General features: G+C 40.5%; 1 protein-coding gene across 5 annotated transcripts in view; it reads right to left on the reverse strand.

Moving 5' to 3' along the window:
* Nucleotides 1-20,914, reverse strand: part of TBC1D30 (TBC1 domain family member 30) — a 123,839-nt gene that overhangs the window by 40,313 nt on the left and 62,612 nt on the right. For 2 of the 5 annotated variants that reach the window (XM_075856890.1, XM_075856891.1), the window contains exons 4-6: nucleotides 18,715-18,776; nucleotides 17,279-17,344; nucleotides 6,139-6,264 (exon numbers count right to left, since the gene is read on the reverse strand). In XM_075856890.1, coding sequence (XP_075713005.1) covers nucleotides 6,139-6,264; nucleotides 17,279-17,344; nucleotides 18,715-18,776 — 254 coding nt within the window. Of the gene's footprint in view, nucleotides 1-6,138; nucleotides 6,265-17,278; nucleotides 17,345-18,714; nucleotides 18,777-19,201; nucleotides 19,322-19,449; nucleotides 19,907-20,914 lie in introns of those variants that run through there. The other 3 variants (XM_075856893.1, XM_075856894.1, XM_075856895.1) reach the window with 3 other exon arrangements.

Raw genomic sequence — 20,914 nt, forward strand, 5'->3', positions numbered from 1 at the left:
CCTGTGTCTCTTCCCATGTTCTGTCAGAGTGAGATCAGAGGAGAGAGAAAGGGTGTTAATTTATTTGGCGAAATTGAATTAGCTTTAAAGGAAAGGGGTTTTCATATGTGACAGGTAATTCAGACTTTGCAGAAAACACAGTGGACTTGCCACAGATTTCAGTTTTTGCATTGCAAAGGCTGAAATTCGAAGTGAAATTCCGCTTCTTCTCCGCAACAGACAGTGCATGCTGTGGAGGTAAAATTCTGCACCGCAGCCTATATTCCGCAGCGGAGTTTTCCGCAACGTCTGAACTAACTTGCCTAAAAACATATTGAAACAAATGTAAAGAACGGCCAAAGGAGAATTCCACTGCAGACTGTCTGCAGCGGAATTCCACAGCAATTCCACCATGTCTGAACCTGCCCTAATTCTGAAAATGTGCATGCTCTGTGACATGTGCAGTTCAGAGCGACCCAGCATAGAAGCTGGTTTGTAGAGGGAAATCCGGCGCCATTTTGGTGAAGACCGGCACCAGGTAAGGTGTGCGTGCGTGTGGGGTTGTTTTACATGTTTGGGGGAGGAGGGGTTGTGTGGGGCGCGGCTGCATGTTTGGCGGGTGCATATGTGGTGGGAGTATGTGTGGGGGTGGGTTGGTGCATTTGTACATGTGGGGGGTGCGTGTGCGTATGTGCGTGTGTGAGGGGTTATGCGGAGCGGCTGCATGAGTGTGTGGGGGGTTTGTGTGTGGGGGGAAATACCATATTGTGCCAGAATTAATAATTAGTACTATTTCTGGCAGATCCCTAGGTCCTGTGCACCACAATAGAAGCTACAGATCATGGATGTCTAGTTTCTAACACGGCGCAGGGGAAAAGGCAGAAGTCTGTTGTAGGGGAGTATAAGATTTGTTATTTTTCAGATTACTAACTTTGACAAATCTTTTGTTTTGCGGGTTTCTGGTGGTCCTATTGGACTACGTCGTAGATTCGGTTGACTACTGCGATGATCTATGTTTTTTTAAAATAAAATGGTTAACGAAGGTCTTGTGGGGGAGTTTATATTTCAGTAAAAAAAATATTTTCTTATGCCTGTGTTTCTTTAATACTTTATTAGCGCCTTAGTAATGCCAGTTTTCTGTTGGACGACGTCCATTACTAAGGCGGAGCTTAGTGTTAGCCAGTAAAAAGGCCAGCAGTAAACCCCCAATATTACCCCGATACCCACCAGGGGTATTGGATAGAGCCAGGTACAATCCAGTACCAAACTATCTGTAGTGGTCGGACACTAGGCCGGCCGCAGGCAGGTATTATGAGGCTGGGAAGGGCCAAAAGCAGTGGTCCTTCCCACCCTGGTAATGCTAGGTTGCAGGCTGCTTTATTGTATCTAGCTGGTTATGAAAATGGTAGGTAGAAAAAAGCAGCACTTCAGAGAATCCAAGTATCACGGTGCTATGCGTCCTTGACCGTCATGCACACGGTCCTGAACTGGAGACACAAACGAGGAAATAGACGCAGCACTCCAAGAGTAGTTGCAAAAATAGTGGTTTATTCACCCATGTACAGAAATAGCTACGTTTCAGTCCTCTCATCAGAACCTTGTCAAAGGTCCCCCAGGCTGCCATAGAACCCATCGGCACCACACGATGCATGCGGGGATGCCAGTGAGGAGAGAGAAGGAGCCTCCTCCTTCTAAAATCACTCAGATGCGGCGCTCGCTATTGAGCACCGCATCTAAGGGGTTAAATATGATCGTTGCCCTGAAGCCCGAGGCGGTTAGCAACAGCACGGGCTTCAGGAGATCCCCGCACGATGAAAAGGCGGCCCTTCAGAACTACCCTGAACGGCCGACATAAAAACACTATACGCCGGTCGTTAACGGGTTAAAGAGAGTGAAAAGTAAGGATACATTCAGACGAGCATGACAGATTTACGCATGTAAAAAAACGCATGTAAATCTGGTCCGTGTGCGTTGCGTTACTGCATCTGTGATTTGTGAGCGGCATGTGTTTTTCACGCACTCGCAAATAGGGTTATCACGATACCAGAATTTGGACTTCGATACCCATACTTTGTGTAGTATTGCCATTTGATACCAAAACGATACTTTGCCAACAATAATAAAAAAGTTCTTCCATTTTCTGACGTGAGGCACGTGGTGTGACGAATTTTTAATGTGCATCACATTAATAGTATTTAACCCCATCAGGTTTCTCCGTCATAATGGACAACATTGGGTTAATGTGTAAGAAAGATGATGGGGTTAATTACTATTAATGTGAGGCACATGGAGGTTAAATTCATCACACCTCGTGCCTAACATTAATAAGTGAAAAAAGTTTTTTGTTTTTTTTATAAGAGTACACCTCATATATGAAATTGGTAGAGTAGACCTCCAATTTATATTATAAGTTGTTAAATTTATCCCTCCATGCTCTGGTGTACACCACCCATTAAATCATAAAAAATGTAGGTATAGGGAGAGAGGAGGAAAGGTAGAGCATGGTGGACAATGTCGTCTTCAATTTTTTATTGATACCGACTAGTGTAGTAGGAGAAGGATTATACTGTGCAATGTCCCCTTTATTGCCACATTGTGTGGTATTTTGATTAAATTATTGCACAGTGTGATTACAAGCTTTAAACAAATTCCACTGGGTAGGGAGCTTGTTGGCCCTACTACTCAGGTGGAAATAAACGAGGTGGTGCTGCTGCAAGGGTTATTTTTGTATCTGTAAGATACCTTGCATATGCACACTACAGGAGGTTGTGTTAAAACTCTATGAGCAACTGCCTGATCATTGACTACCTTTTAAGCGTTGCCGCTCCAAACTTTTGGTGAGTAGCAGCGCATAAGGATTACATTTTTTGTGTCAATGAACAGTTAATTAGTCTTCAGATTGTGTTGTATTTGTTCTGTTACCAGCGTTGCTGTTCCATTCCTGGCTCAAGCAGCAGCTCGGCCAGCAACGTGGACAGAAGGCAATCTATCTCAGTGAGCAGCTAGCTGGTCACCGAGTGCGTTTTGTGTTCTTAGCGTTGCCGCTGCGGTTCTTAATTATGCGGCAATGCAGAGAGACAAACTGCCTGTTGTGTTTTATTTAGTGTTCTCAGCGTTGCCGCTGCGATACACAATTCGGCGGCAATACAGAGACAGCAGCGTCTCTCTGCATTGCCGCATAATTAAGAACCGCAGCGGCAACGCTAAGAACACAAAACGCACTCGGTGACCAGCTAGCTGCTCACTGAGATAGATTGCCTTCTGTCCACGTTGCTGGCCGAGCTGCTGCTTGAGCCAGGAATGGAACAGCAACGCTGGTAACAGAACAAATACAACACAATCTGAAGACTAATTAACTGTTCATTGACACAAAAAATGTAATCCTTATGCGCTGCTACTCACCAAAAGTTTGGAGCGGCAACGCTTAAAAGGTAGTCAATGATCAGGCAGTTGCTCATAGAGTTTTAACACAACCTCCTGTAGTGTGCATATGCAAGGTATCCTACAGATACAAAAATAACCCTTGCAGCACCACCTCGTTTATTTCCACCTGAGTAGTAGGGCCAACAAGCTCCCTACCCAGTGGAATTTGTTTAAAGCTTGTAATCACACTGTGCAATAATTTAATCAAAATACCACACAATGTGGCAATAAAGGGGACATTGCACAGTATAATCCTTCTCCTACTACACTAGTCGGTATCAATAAAAAATTGAAGACGACATTGTCCACCATGCTCTACCTTTCCTCCTCTCTCCCTATACCTACATTTTTCTTTACACCTCATATATTACGCAAAAAAAAAATGTGCAGGTTATTACAGCCACGCCAATACCGAATAGGTGTTTAGTTTATGTATTAAGACTTATTTTAATGTTTTTTGTAAAAAATATGTTGTTTTTTTATTTAACATTACATTTTAAAAGTGAAAATGTAAAAACATAATGTACTGGCATATATCTATATACTGATAGTACACAGGCAGTTGTTAGGACACACCTAAGTATACCCTAACAACAGGAAATATGGGCAGACAGCCCTGGGGTACTTAAATGGACCCTGGGCTGTCTGCCCATATATGGTATGTCCCTCAATCGCGGCACAGGGAATCCCTGTGACGTGATCCAAGGGGCATCCCCCCCTTCAATGTTGCGGTCAGCTTTGATCGCAGCATTCAGGGGAATAGCGGCGGAGATGAGAGATTTCTCTCATCTCCGCCATTACAGTGGGGCTGCGGCTGTGTAATACAGCCATTGCCCCGCTCCTGACAATAAGTGCGCTCACGGTCAGCATGAGGCGATTCGGCCGGCGCTGCACTAATGAGCGGCGGAGCAGGCACTGAAGACAGAACATGGGGGTGTTTTGCAGTGCGCCCGCCATGTTCGGTCTTCAATGACGCCGCTCATTAGTGCAGCACTGGTCGCATCACCTGATGTGGACCGTGCGCACTTGCCAGGACACGGTATTACACAGCCCCACTCTCATACATTCATGTGTTACAATGCTAAGCATGTGCGGCGGCACAGCTTAGTAGCGAAACACATGAAATAACGGTATCGAACCGTTTGAGGGTGCACAGCATCGAAACTGTATCGAAGTTTCAATGCATCGTCCATCCGTACTCGCAAAGTACATTATTTTTTTTTTGATTGATGCATCCGTGTGCCGTGAGTGGTTTTCACACACCCATTGACTTCAATGGCCGCCTAATTGCGTGAAAACGCACCAATATAGGACATGCAGTGAGTTTCATGTAACGGACTCTCACTGCGTGAAAACTCCTGCATGTGTGAACGGGCCCATTGAAATCACTGGGTCCGTGTGCTGTCTGTGCTTTGCATGCACAGCACACGGACGAGTTTTACGCTCGTCTAACTGAGCCCTTAGGAGGGTGGGGAGGTGTAGGAAAGGAGTCTAATAAGCAGAGGAAAAGGTATTTTTATAATAAAATATATAACAAAGTTTCCTATATTTGCTTGTACTACGATTTATACACAGTTTGTTGAAAGTGCAGTGCCTATGTAATAAAATACCAGACACTGTCCAGTGTTTTAATTAAATCTACTGTTCAAGCACATCCCAAAGGTAATCTGTTAGATTGAGGTCAATAGGTTTTATCTCACATGCAGGCTTTTGGAGTATAATAAACTCATTGTCATATTCATGGAAGCTGCTTGAGATGGCAAGTGCGTTGTAACACAATGGCTATCCTGCTGTAAGTATCCATTAGAAGATTGGTAGACTGTTCAAAGGATGCAAATGGTAAACAGGAATACTGTGCCATTTAAAGGATAGCCAATTTGTATTAGGAGACCTAATATGTGCCAAAGAAACATCCCCATACAATTACACCAAGAAAACATTCACACATGGCAAAATGAACCCATGTGGTTTACCCCAATTCTGACCATATCATCATTATGGTGCAGTAATTTCCTTAGGCAAGGTGATTTAACTACTTAACTTTGGTAAAGCAGTGCTTACTATAACTCATCCACTTCAAAAAGGAGTGTTTTGCTGTGCTCTGCACACCACTATTGTAACACATGGTTGGGTTACCACCACCTTCCTATGGCTTTCAGGCATTCCCCTCTGACCTCTCACGGAATAGGCATTTTAGTGCACAAATTCCTTACTGGATGAGTTTTTTGTTTTTTTTGTTTAATGCACAATTCTCTAGAAGACCCTGTGTGAAAATTCCAGATCATCAATATTTTCTAAGATGCGTGAGCCAACATGTCTGGCACTCCACAGTCAAAGTTCTTGAGATCTCTTTACTTTCCCATTCTGAAACTCTTTAACAGGTCTCTGTTTTTGTTGCCACACAATCGCAGATTGGTAATCTGACCTAACAAGCCTCTAAGTATCTAATAAATATGCCCCGGAGTGTGCATCAGGGTGAGGCCACACGTAAGGGCCTTTACGGCCATGCTATGGTCAAAACAAACTGCATTCAGTTTTACTGCTAATTGCCACGATTTTATGATGCAGTTTTGGCAAACACATTTTTTACAACTAAAACGTGTTTAAAAGCATGTCAAACCACACAGTCAAAAATGGTTTTGTACAAAACTGCATGTGGGAGAATTTTTTTTTTACCTCAATGAAGCTGCACATCAACAACTTCATGTGGTCTTTCCCTTACTGTAAGATTGTTACCTTCACAATTTGTATGCCCATTGAGTCATCATCAGGATTGCTCCTTTCATTGAATGTAAAGCGCATGGTTTTCTCCCAATCTATAGAAATGCTGTGCAAGTATTGGTCTGCAAGTGTTAGCCATACCTAAAAATGAACAAATACAAGTCAACGCCGCAAAATTGAAGGGGAAAAAAAAATACATTATCTGTACAGAATATTTTTTCCACATCTCGTTGATTACACCCCCTGACAGAAAATGTGGAGGAGTGGAAATAAAAAGTATATTAGATAGCTGCATAACTTATTACTTGAAAGGATGTCTAGCTGTGATCTTAAGAACATAAATATCAGGTAACCTCTATCTTAACCCCTTAACGCACCTTGATGTAAATGCACGTCAAGGTGCAGGGGGAGAAGTATGGAGCGGGCTCACTCGCTGAGCGCGCTCCATACGCTGCGGGTGTCAGCTGCGTATTACAGCAGACACCCGGCACTAATCACGCTTTTCCTGGCCGTTTAACCCCTCAAATGCTGCGGTCAATCGCGACCGCAGTACTTGAGGCGTTATAGGGAGGGGGCAGCCCCCTCTGACAGCTCATCAGTTGCCATGGAAAAAAAATCAAAAATGTGGTCAATAAAATTAGTTATTTGTGAAAAACACTAAAACGTAAAGAAAATTAGCAAAAATGATGATTTTTCTAATTTTTTATGTATCTGCTTGTAAAACAGATAGTAATACCACACAAAATTGTTACGAATTATCACCCATATGTCTACTTTATATTTGCATCGTTTTTGAACGTTATTTTATTTTTCTAGGACATTACAAGGCATAGAACTTTAGCAGCAATTTCAGACATTTTCAACAAAATTACAAAAGGCTATTTTTCAAGGACCAGTTCAGTTCTGAAGTGGCTTTGTGAGCCTTATGTACTAGATAGACCCCATAAAATCACCTCATTTTAAAAACTACACCCCTCAAAGTATTCATAACAGCATTCAGAAAGTGTTTTAACCATTTAGGCGTCTCACAGGAATTAAAGCAAAGTAGAGGTGAAATTTACAAAATATTTTTTTTTAGCCAAAATTTATTTGTAATAAAAAAATTGTGTAACACAGAAGGTTTTACCAGAGAAACGCAACTCAATACTTATTGCCCAGATTCTGCAGTTTTTAGAAATATCCCACATGTGGCCCTAGTGTGGTAATGGACTGAAGCACCGGCCTAAGAAGCAAAGTAGTACCTAGAGGATTTTGGGGCCTCTTTTTTGTTTAGAATATATTTTAGGCACCATGTCAGGTTTGAAGAGGTCTTGTGGTGCCAAAACAGTGGAAACCCCCCAAAAGTGACAGTTTTGGAAACTACACACCTCAAGGAATTTATCTAAGGGTATAGTGAGCATCTTGACCCCACAGTTCTTTTGCTATATTTATTGGAGTTGGTCTGTGAAAATGAAAATCTACTTTTTTTCTGAAAAAATATTTTTTTTAAATTTTTACAAGGAATATAGAATAAAAAGCACCACAAAACTTGTAAAGCTATTTCTCCCGATTACAGCAATACCCCATATGTGGTACTAAACTGCTGTTTGGACCCACGGCAAAGCTCAGAATGGAGGGAGTGGCATTTGGAGCGCAGATTTTGCTTGGTAGTAGTTCGGTTTGGAGTTTTTCTGGTATTTCAGTTTATAACGTGGGGGCATATGTAAGCTGGGCAAAGATCATCAGGGCATAATAAGAGGGTATAATAATGGGGTAAATAAATAATAATTCATAGATATGTGGCCGGCATCGCACTAATAAATGGTGCCCAATCTTATCCACTTTTAGAACGCTCTACACAATTATTCTATATTCTGAGTGCCAGAACTTTTTTATTTTTTCTCCACCGGAGCCGGACGAGGGCTTATTTGTTCTGTTACAATCTGCAGTTTTCATTGGTACAATTTTAGGGTACATCACTTTTTATTCGAGTTTTTGGCAAGCAAAGTGACAAAAAAAAACCATACATTTTGACAATGTTTTTTGTCTGTTTGTTTTATTAGTGTTCACCGTGCCCTATAAATGACATTTTACTTTATTCTGCGGGTCGATACAATTACAGCGATACCATATGTATATAGGTTTTTTTTATAATGTTTTGTGGAGTTTGCACAATAAAATCACTTTTCTATAAAATTATTTATTTTTTGTGTTACAATATTTTGAAAAATAAAAAGTTATGGCTCAGTCAAAAAAGTGTAAGGGCTTGTTTTTTGCGGGATGGGTTCTAGTTTTTGTTGGTACTGTTTTGAGGTAGATGCGACTTTTTGATCACTTTTTATTATATATTTTGTGAGGGGTGATGACCACAAAAATAGTGATACTGGCATTGTTTTTAAAAAAAATTTGCGGTGTTCACCGTGCAGGAAAAATAGTATTATAATTTTATAGTTTGGGTCGTTACGAATGCGGTGATACCAAATATGTGTACTTTAACGTTTTCATTTTCATCCTATAATAAAAGACTTATTATAGGAAAAAAGCATTTTTTTGTTTTTACGATTTTGTACAACATTATTACTTTTATTTTTACTTTTTTTAAATGGCCTCCGGTTTTGCCATGCAACCGACGGCGGCATCCGCAATCGGTCCCCGGGAAAGTTTGTTGTAGCAACAAACTTTCCAGTTTGTTGCTACAACAAACTTTCCCTGCGATCACATGATCGGGACCTGAACCAATCAGGTCCCGATCATGTCTCCGGGACCAGAGGCAGGGGTTAACAGCGCGATCTGGGTGTCAGCACTACTGTGAGACACCCGGATCGCGCTTTTAACACCCACTGTGAATTCATGTCGGTGCTGCACAAAGCCCAGCATGCGCTGACGTGAATTTACTGTGGGCGGTCGGGAACAGTTAAAAATGGCGATCCTATTTTCTGTAGCCGAACCAAATTGGTTCGGCTGTCAGAGAACAGGTTGCTGGGGAACCGCAGACACGGACACCACAAGGCGTCAGAGCGATTTCCCGAGCGCTATGAGGGCAGAAGTAGAGGTCTGCAGATTCACGTCCTATCTGCACGGGGTATATGCGAATAGGATGTGAATCTACAGGGTGGGCCATTTATATGGATACACCTAAATAAAATGGGAATGGTTGGTGATATTAACTTCCTGTTTGTGGCACATTAGTATATGGGAGGGGGGAAACTTTTCAAGCTGGGTGTTGACCATGGCGGCCATTTTGAAGTTGGCCATTTTGTATCCAACTTTAGTTTTTTCAATGGGAAGAGGGTCATGTGACACATCAAACTTATCGAGAATTTCACAAGAAAAACAATGGTGTGCTTGGTTTTAACGTTACTTTATTCTTTCATGAGTTATTTACAAGTTTCTGACCACTTATAAAATGTGTTCAAAGTGCTGCCCATTGTGTTGGATTGTCAATGCAACCCTCTTCTCCCACTCTTCACACACTGATAGCAGCACCGCAGAAGAAATGCCTCCCGATCTGACCCCCTTAGACTTTTATCTTTGTAGTCATCTGAAGGCAATTGTCTATGCTGTGAAGATACGAGATGTGCAGCAACTGAAAATACAGATACTGGAAGCCTGTGCTAGCATTTCTTCTGCGGTGTTGCTATCAGCGTGTGAAGAGTGGGAGAAGAGGGTTGCATTGACAATCCAACACAATGGGCAGCACTTTGAACACATTTTATAAGTGGTCAGAAACTTGTAAATAACTCATGAAAGAATAAAGTAACGTTAAAACCAAGCACACCATTGTTTTTCTTGTGAAATTCTCGATAAGTTTGATGTGTCACATGACCCTCTTCCCATTGAAAAAACTAAAGTTGGATACAAAATGGCCAACTTCAAAATGGCCGCCATGGTCAACACCCAGCTTGAAAAGTTTCCGCCCTCCCATATACTAATGTGCCACAAACAGGAAGTTAATATCACCAACCATTCCCATTTTATTTAGGTGTATCCATATAAATGGCCCACCCTGTACAGATTGTCGGCATGAAAGGGTTAATGTGCACGGTGAACGCCTAAAAAGACAAAATATATAAAAACTACAGAATCTGTGTTTTTTTGGTCAACTTAGCGGTGAAAAAAACCTTAATAAAAAGCTGTCAAAAAGTCATATCTACTAAAGAATGGTACCAATAAAAACCACAGCTTATGCCGCAAAAAATATAATCCTTCAGACTGCCAAATCTAAGATAAAATAGAAAGAATGTTATGGCTTTCAGAATATGTTCGAATTTTTTTTCCCAAATAGTATTTTCTTTGTAAAAGGAGTAAAACATAAAAAAAAAAACAAAAAAAAAAACTATATAAATCTGGTATTGCCGTAATCGTATTGACCAGCAGAAGTAAATTTGTAATTTTTACCACGTAGGGTGAAAGACGTAAAAACAAAAAAAATAATATATATATGGGAAGAATCAGTTTTTTCCAATTCCACATAAAATTATTTTTTTCCGTTTCCCAGTACATTATATGGTACTTTAAATGGCGACAATGGAAACCAACTCCTCCCGCAAAAAAAAAAGCCTTCACACCACTCCATTGACTGAAAAATAAAAAAAGGTTATGGCTCATAGAAGGCGGGGAGTGTAAAACGTAAAAAAATATTTTTTAAGAAAATGGCTTGGACTCTAAGGGGTTATAGATAAATTAGGGCATAGCTATGATCAGTGACTACAGTTTAGCTGCATTGTCTAATGGGAGAGTGATGCAGTCTAAAATCCACCTACTGTCTCATCAGTCCCTCCCACATGCTTTACATTGAGCCTCTGAAAATTCTAATTGGCTGTTGCATACAAGAATAAACACACTACCAGTGGAAAGTTGGTGCATGGAGAGCTTGTTCATTACAGTAATGATAAAATATTTAAAATAATAAACTAAATCACCAGCAAGAAAAAGAACATTCGCTAATTACCACACATATACTGAACCTCAAAAGGGTCAAGGAGCATGGATTTGCTCCCTAATCAAATACGGTGTATTCTCAACCTCCTGACGAAGCCGGTCTCAGGCGAAATGCGAGTCGAGGCATTCTGTGCCACATCTCTCTACGCCCCCTTTCCTCCACCATGTCTCTAGGTATGTTTTTGTATCTACATCCCTGGTGATTTTTGTATTTTTGATACTTCCATTTTTATTGGCATTGTTGTAGCTTGCAAAACCTACACAAACCTCGACCAAAGCAATGGCATGAAAAGGGGTCCCTTAATACAAGTAGACAACCAAAAGCGAACAAAAAAGGGACATAGCCCTAAGAATAATAGTCAACTATATAATATAGAAAAAATGAACAATCTTTATTAAGAAAAAATATACAACAATAATCACAGAATATAAAACACGAATGGACCAGATAAGGAGATAAAAACAGTGCGGTCAGATGAAAAAGACCAAAGACGTACAGAGTCAGCCAACCCAGGGAAGTCAAAAAAACCACTCAAATGACCCACAGGGAAATGATCGTATATGTGGAATGGCAATGCCCAGATATAAAAAGAAATAAATGACTAAACATCTAATGCAGAGTATCTAAACATCAGATAAATATGAGTGGGCTATAGAGAATCTCTGCACAAAATCAGGGCAAGGTAGACCTGTAGTAGTGTGTGGAAAGACAGAGAATCATGCAACAAACCAGGATGTACACATACCCTGAGACATAGTGGGGAGCGGAACAGACGACCCAAAGGGAAGGATGAAGGATGCCTCCTTCATCCTTCCCTTTGGGTCGTCTGTTCCGCTCCCCACTATGTCTCAGGGTATGTGTACATCCTGGTTTGTTGCATGATTCTCTGTCTTTCCACACACTACTACAGGTCTACCTTGCCCTGATTTTGTGCAGAGATTCTCTATAGCCCACTCATATTTATCTGATGTTTAGATACTCTGCATTAGATGTTTAGTCATTTATTTCTTTTTATATCTGGGCATTGCCATTCCACATATACGATCATTTCCCTGTGGGTCATTTGAGTGGTTTTTTTGACTTCCCTGGGTTGGCTGACTCTGTACGTCTTTGGTCTTTTTCATCTGACCGCACTGTTTTTATCTCCTTATCTGGTCCATTCGTGTTTTATATTCTGTGATTATTGTTGTATATTTTTTCTTAATAAAGATTGTTCATTTTTTCTATATTATATAGTTGACTATTATTCTTAGGGCTATGTCCCTTTTTTGTTCGCTTTTGGTTGTCTCATTGTTGTAGCTTGCTCCTGCCATACGTATTTCTCACCAGTTAGAATTCACTAGACGTACCTAAGTAGTCCTGCACTCGTTTGCCTTTTGGTTACTGCCATATTGTTATATATCTATTGTATATATGGTGTGATAAGTAATGGGACGTTTGTTTGGGTACGCCATGGAAAGCTAGTGCTTCCCGCAATTTGCCGTATCCATACGCCAAATGCTTGACACCGGCTCAGAAGCTGAGCCGTTGCCATCATCGCCGGATGTCAGCGGTATGTTACAGCTGAAATCCGGCTGTACTAGCGTGGACCGAAATTAGCTTCGATCCCCGCCATTAACCCCTTCAATGCAGTGTTCAAACACGATCGCTACATTTAAGGTATTTGCAGCTCATCGGAACTGGCCTCCCAGTCTGCCTAGCACGGAAGCCGGTCAAGATCCGCCGGGCGGCGGAGCCTGATCGCCTTCCGGAGCCGCCGGCAAAATGTCGCCGGCTCAGGAGCTGATCCGGCGTCATCAGCGGTGGAAGTCAGCTGTATGCTACAGCTGACATCCACCTGTAACGGCAGGAACCGGAGCTAGCTCCGATCCCTGCCATTAACCCCTTCGATGCAGCGATCGCTGCATCTTAGCGGTTGCTAGCAGATCGCCGGCCCTGACAGGCAATCAGGACTGGAGACTGCTGCTATGGCAACAGGAGACACAATGGCCTCCTGCTCTGCCGTTACGGAAGCCGATTAGGCCCCGCCGGGAGGCGAAGCCTAATCGGATTGCAGTCAGTGAATAACTGACAGATCTAATACATTGCACTACGTAGGTAGTGCAATGTATTCGAAAAAAATAAATCTGACAGTTGGACCTTCAAGTCCCCTAGTGGGACTTGAGAAAAAGTGCAAAAAATAAGTTTGAAAACAATAAAAGTTTCAAGTAATAAAATAAAACACAATCGCCCTTTTTCTCTTATCAAGTCCTGTATTATTGAAAAAAATAATAAACCATACGTATTTTGTATAGCCGCGACTGTAATGACCTGAGGTATCAAAATATTATATTTATTGCACGCGGTGAACAGCGTAAAAAAACCCTCAAAAACTATACCAGAGTTTGTTTTTTGGTCACTTTGCCCTACAAATATTGGAATAAAAAGTGATCAAAAAGTCGCACGTATCCAAAAATGGTACCTATAAAAACTTGCAAAAAACAAGCCCCCATACAGCTCCATCGACAAAAAAGTTAAAACGTTATGGTTCTTACAACTTGGCGACAGAAAAAATACATTATTTTTACAAAAGTTAATTTATTGTGCAAAAAGTTGTAAAACATAAAAAAGTGCTATAAATTAGGTATCACCGGAATCGTACTGACCCGCAGAATAAAGTTAACATTTAATTTATAACGCGTGGTGAACGCTGTATAAAAAAAACCTAAAAAAAAACACGATGCCAGAATTGCGTTTTTTTTGTTTACCTGGCCTCCAAAAAAAAAGGATAAAAGGTGATCAAAAAGTTGCATGTACCCCAAAATGGTACCAATAATAACTACAGCTCGTCCTGCAAAAAAAAAGCCCAGATACCACTACGTCTATAAAAAAAATAAAATTAGTTATGGCTCCAATAAGTCAGGAAATAAAAAATATGCAGTTGTGCTGGCCCGAGGGGAACATTTCTGCTGTTTCAAGAGGCGATTTATCAAGGACCTAAAATTAGGGAACCAGGAAGGGGAGGGCCCAAACATATCTGCTGGAAGCGACGGCGCCCTTATTATACCAGGACAGCACTTTCCCAGCAAAATTCCCCAAACTGCAAAGGTGCAGAGTGTGGACCAAACGGGGCATAAGAAAGGACGCCATATATCAGTGCGACACCGGCCTGTGCAGAAAGGATTGCTTCACAGTGTAACACACATCTATGGATTGTTTTTTTACCCCATTATTATACCACCTGACTATGCCCCTGATGTACTCTGCCCAGCTTACATGTACCCCCACATTATAAATGGAAACACCAGCAATAATCAAACAAATCTACTACCAAGCAAAATCCGCTCTCCAAAATCCAAATGGCGCTCCCTCCGCTCTGAACCCTACAGCGTGCCCAAACAGCAGTTTCCTTCCACATATATGGCATCGCCATACCCGGGAGAACCTTTTTAACAATTTCTGGGGTGTGTGTCTCCAGTGGCACAAGCTGGGCATGACATATTTGCCACTGAAATGGCATATCTAGGGAAAAATATAATTTTTTTTTTAATTTGAACCATCCGCAGCACATTCATTTATGGAAAAGACCTGTGGGGTGAAAATGCTCACTACACCTCTTAATAAATGTATTGAGGGGTGTAGTTTCCAAATGGGGTCACTTCTCAGGAGTTTCTTTGTATTATTTCACATCTGAGCCTCTGCAATTGTGAGCCAATACTTTGCCAAATTAGGCCTCAATTTTACATGGTACTCTTTCACTCCTGAGCCTGGTCGAATGTCCAGGCAAAAGATTAAGGCCACATGCAGGGTGTATCTAAAACCGGGAAACACAGCATAATAATTAGAGAGCTGTCTTGTTATGGTGGCACAAGTTGGGCACCACACATTGGCATATCTATGGAAAAAATCCCATTTCCACTCTACAACATCGAGTGCACACTAATTTCTACAAAACACCTGCAGGGTTAACATGCTTACTACACTCCTAGGTAAATGCATTGAGGGGTGTAGTTTCCAAAATGGGGTCACTTCTGGGGGGTTTCCACTGTTTTGGTCCCACAGGCGCAAAGAAACTGATCCAGCAAAATCTGCACTCCAAATGGTGCTCCTTCCCTTCTGAGCCCTGCCGTGTGCCCAAATAGCAGTTTATGAGCACATATGGGGTATTGCCGTAGTCGGGAGACATTGCTTTACAAATGTTGGGTTCCTTTTTTTCCTTTAATTGTTGAGAAAATTAAAAAATTTTCGCTAATGCTACGTCTTATTGAAGAAAAAAAGGATTGTTATTATTTTCACTGCCCAATTCTAATAAATTCTATGAAACATCTGTGCGATAAAAATGCTTACTACACCCCTAGATGAATTCCACAAGTTGTGTAGTTTCCTAAATGGAATAACTTTTTGGGCGTTTTCACCGTATTGGTCCCTCAGGGGCTTTGCAAAATGTGACATGGCCTCCGCAAACCATTCCTGCTAAATGTGATCTCCAAAAGCCAAATAGTGCTCTTTCCCTTCTGAGCCCTGCCGTGTGTTCAAACAGCCGTTGTTTACCACATGTGGGGTATGGTTTTACTTGGGAGAAATTCCTTTACAAATTTTGTGGTGTTTTTTCTCCTTAAGTCCTTGTGGAAATGAGAAAAAATTAGCTAAACCTACATTTTCTTTGAAAAAATGTCGATTTTTATTTTCAGGGCCTACGTCCAATAACTTCTGCAAAAAACCTGTGGGGTCAAAATGCTCACTATACGCCTAGATAATTTCCTCAATGGGTGTAGTTTCCAAAATGGGGTCACTTGTGGGGGATTGTTTTACTCGGGAGAAATTGCTTTACAAATTTTGCGGTGCTTTTTCTCCTTCAGTCCTTGAGGAAATTAGAAAAAAAAACACAATTTTCACGGCCTACTTCCAATAATTTCTGTAAAAAACCTGTGCGGTCAAAACTCACTATACCCTAGATCATTTCCTTGAGGTGTGTCGTTTCCCAAATGGGGTCACTTTTGGGGGATTTCCACTGTTTTGGCACCACAAGAGCCCTTCAAACCTGACATGGTGCCTAAAATATATTGTAATAAAAATAAGGCCCCAAAATCCACTAGGTGCTCCTTTGCTTCTGAGGCCGATGCTTCAGTCCGGTAGAAAGCTACAGCCACATGTGGGATATTTCCTAAAACTGCAGAACCTGGGCAATAAATATTGAGTTGCATTTCTCTGGTAAAACTTTGTGTTCTAAAAAAAATTGGATTAAAAATTAATTTCTGCAAAAAAATATGAAATTTGTAAATTTTACCTCTACTTTGCTTTAATTCCTGTGAAACGTCTAAAGGGTTAAGAAATTTTCTTAATGCCGTTTTGAATACTTTGAGGAGTGACTTATTGGGGGTTTCTAATATATAAGGCCTTCAAAGCCACTTCACAACTGAACTGGCCCCTGTTAAAATAGCTTTTTCAAATTTTCTTGAAAATGTGAGAAATTTCTGCTAAAGTTCAAAGCCTTGTAACGTCCTAGAAAAATAAAAGGACATTCAAAAAACTATGCCAATTTAAAGTAGACATATGGGGGATGTTAGTTAGCAACAATTGTGTGTGTTATAACGGTCTGTCTTACAAGCAGATACATTTAAATTGAGGAAAATGCTCATTTTTGCAATTTTTCGCTAAATTTTGGTGTTTTTCACAATTAAATACTGAACATATGAAGCTAATTTTGCCAGTAACATAAAGTCCAATGTATCACAAGAAAACAATCTCAGAATCGCTTGGATAGGTGAAAGCATTCCGAAGTTATTACCACAAAGTGAAACATGTCAGATTTGAAAAATGAGGCTCTGTCAGGAAGGTCAAAAGTGGCCAAGAGGGAAGAGGTTAAATAATGTAGATCGGAAGACTTGCATGATTTAATCCTGTTTTTTGGTTTCAGTATTGAGATTTTCAACACTAGATGTTACGCTTTTTATTTGTTCATGTAATATATGGTTGATCTCATATTGTGATTAAAACACTAATGTATAACACAAAATAACTATTTAGCATGGATTTATTTCCATTCTAAGGGACTGAACAGATAAGTTATTATCCACTAGCCCTATGCAAATACTTAGATACGCTTTCTTTTCACACACTATAGTAAAACACACGCACACACATATATATTTTCACACGGTTTTATTACTGCAGTAGAACAGATTTGCATACCTCTGCAAAAATAAAACATCCCGTATATTTCTCACAAATGCATACATAACTATAAAAACTTACTCTCTGCCGCCATTCTTTTGGTATTCCAGTGGGTAATCTTGCAACAGCTTTGAGAGCATCATACCACTAGGAAGACAAAGTAACAAAATGAAATGCAAAAAAAAAAAAAAAGTGGCGATTGTTTTATTGCCTACAAATCTCTGAAGAATTACTCAGCACAAAGATTTTTTTCCTTAAAATAGAAAAATCACCAGTAAAAAAAAAAAAAAAGTTCTCCCCTCATGGTTTTCAAAAAGTAGCACGAAAAAATACATCACTGGGCTTTTACTGATTTGCAAATCTGCCCAGTTATGCAACAGTATAACGGTGGAAAATATATGACTGCAGAACTGACATTCAGTAGATAGGGAAGACTTGTCAATAACCCCTCTGAGCGATTAGTGCAGCCAATTCCCATTGTTGCCTTTGGACAAATGCAAAAGAAGTAACTCAAAGATTGATGAACACAATTTAACAACTTGGCAGAAGAGGACAACACAAAGACTTCTATTTATTAGTCTTCCCATTTAGGCTTAAATGCTCTATAAATAAAAGCATTAAAAAAAAAAGAATCAGTCATTCTTATCACTTTTTCATTTCAAACGATAAATGCCACATTTACACAAAGAATCATTTATGTTACACCTTGCTAAGATCACATAAAAATGTAGCTTCCTATAAAAGAATGTAAAAAGTGATTTGTAACGGTTTCTATGACAGATTTCTTTTAGCGATACAACATTTGCAGAAAAGCTTTTGCACAAAAAAAAACAACAATCCTGGATCGCCTTGCTAAATTCCTGATCATTATAAAGACCGATCTAGTCTTTGATTCTGATATATTTATTCTCATAGGTTAACCTATAAATCCAGATCTTTTTCCATTTGTTAATTATATCTATTAAAAATGAGAAAAGAACCATCTGTTCAGCATTGTGAGACAGAAGAAAAAAAAAAATTTTACTGAATTTTGGGCTTAGTTTTATTTTCTGGGAGATAGTAACAAAAAAAGTTCAGCAAACAATGTTTTATCAGCAATTCCCTATAACCACATGAAGATGTATTATGATTACAAGTATTCTTCTTACTTCCATATCAGTATTATATAAGGGTCCAGTTTGTTCCTATCAAAAAAATTATATATACACAAACATGTGTGTGTGTGTGTGTGTGTGTGTGTGTGTGTGTGTGTGTGTGTGTGTGTGTGTGTGTGTGTGTGTGTGTGTGTGTGTGTGTGTGTGTGTGTGTGTGTGTGTGTAATAAAAAAAAAACAATGTACTCTTGAACATATAAAGAACTTTATTGCTCTCAAAATAAACCCTGATGGTTAGATTGGAAAACAAAGATTCTTTAAAAAAAAAAAACAATCATGGAGAATCATTTTTTACTAGCTATTCCTATATAATTACATTTGCCATATCTGAAAAGCTGAATGTGGTAAAGTTGTAAAACAATACCTGTTGAAAGCCATGCTGACCCAGTGAAGGCTCAAGTGTAAATTTCAACTTGGTGTCCACACCTACAGTAAAGAATAAAAATGTTACTTCCAGAATTCATACATTGTAGATTTAGTTAAATTTTTCTTAAACATGGATAAAAACTGGAAACAAGCAATAGCAAAAACAAGAAGAATGAAGGCGATATACGGTTGAGCTTGCGATGACAGCAAGTCTAGAGAAAAGCTATGTCAATCACCAACTGCAGGATAGAAGAGGCAGAAGGGCGCTGTCCAGTGCTGAAACACAGCTTTCAACCAGCATGCGCAGTCAATTCCACACAGCATGAATATACCTACAAATCCTGTTATAGCGACATTACTGCACGTCCGGAAATACATCTACAAAATAACATGAGATTTACGGACATCCCCGATAGCAATCTGCCATCTATCTATCTGCTGGAGGATGAGCAATAAGCAAGCCGTAACAAGAGTTTTCCTTTTACCAGCCATCTCCATCGTGCAGCTTTTTTTCCGGCCTCTGTCTTAGAAATACAGAGAAAATAACAGTGCAACTAGTGCTGAGCCGATTAGAATAGCAAACCGGGGTTAAACCATGATTAATAGGAACTCCTTCCAAGGCAAACGGATGACTCAATTCACCCATGCAACACCACTTCTAACACTATGACAATCCAGCCTTCCTAATGGGGTGGAAACCTATAGAGCGCTAACAGTGTGGAAAGCCTTTCACCTGGCTCCAGGGTGCAGAGCAGGCGGGGAGCCGTCCTGGAGATGCAGTTCCTTTTCTTGAGCACACTGCTGAGAATGTTGCCCACTCCTCCTCCTCCAGCATTCTGCCTCTTCAAGCCTTTGCCCCCTCGCCTCAGGCTACAGGATAGCCTTTCTTGTCTCATCTATAGCAGCTGGAAAATCCCACAGGCAGAAGCCTCGGTGACGGTGACTGATCTCAGACCTTCTCTTTCACATAAATGACGCACATGCATCTGGTAGATCTTTAGGTTTGGACAGCCGCCCGGCACGAGCACGCTAGATTCAAACAAATGAATCACAAAAGCGATCAGAAACGGAAGCAGCTGTTCCGTGTCCCGATCGAACGCTCGATTTCCAGCTTTGTTTTGTCGAGGAAATCTGCAGTGCAGAGGAGGCTGAGAGCATGTACGGATGAGGAGGGAGCGCTCCACCTACTGCCAATTATATCATCGCTCTGCACAGCATCCAGCTCCTAATGCCACAGCATTACACTCCTCCTATGCTCAGCATAACGTGTCACTGCAATGCTTTGCCATATACTTTTAGGTAGATATAGCTACTAATTACTATAGAATCTTTTTTATACTGACCGATGAAATGTGTAGAATGAATTGTAACACAATTAAAATAAAGGGTTAAAATGACCAACCATGTGCCCCCAAATAATGAAATGCATGGGAGATTGTTAGAAAGTTTGACTTTTTTCTTCATTAAATTCAATATGTGGTAAAAGTCAGACAGAGGGGACAAAAGAATAGAAAGAGGGACAAAGAGAAAAGAGGGAAAAAATAAATAAATAAAAAAAATAAAAAAAGGGAGGGTGAGAGAGGGAGAATGAGAGAAATGGAGGCTAAAGTACTTGGTTTCGTCAGAAAAAATACACATGAACACAAAATGATGAAACACATGACAATCATGTCTCTAATGAACAGTTTTGTATTGTGCTATTGTTGATAATTCCTTGCATTTGGACAATACTGTACAACCCACACCTATTCCTACAATATAGTACAATGGACTTCTACCAGAGGCTCCCCAGAGTTCGTAAACTCCAACTAAAGGTCTTCCATATAATGACTCGTTGCACATTCAAGGAATTGGAGCGTCACAAAAGCTAAAGCGCTAAAGGTTAAAGACCCGTGAACTAGCAGTCGCAATAAAGCCTCTACAAGCTACTGAACGCTTTCAAATAAGTTTCATGCATATTGTCATGCACAAGACGCCATTCATTCCGGGTGGGACTGCACTGGCAGCTCAGTATTAGTCTCCATGCACACGAATGTGCTTTTGTGGCCGCAATTCCCCCGAAAATCCACAGGTGAATTGAGGTCCCATTAATTTCTATGGGCCCATGCACACTACAGTGGTTTCCACGGTCCGTGTATTGCCGCAGGCTCTCAGAAAATAATTCATGTGGCCATGTGCACGGCCCGCGATTTGCGGGT

This window comes from Rhinoderma darwinii, chromosome 3 (assembly GCF_050947455.1).
Source record: "Rhinoderma darwinii isolate aRhiDar2 chromosome 3, aRhiDar2.hap1, whole genome shotgun sequence".
Lineage (NCBI taxonomy): Eukaryota > Metazoa > Chordata > Amphibia > Anura > Rhinodermatidae > Rhinoderma > Rhinoderma darwinii.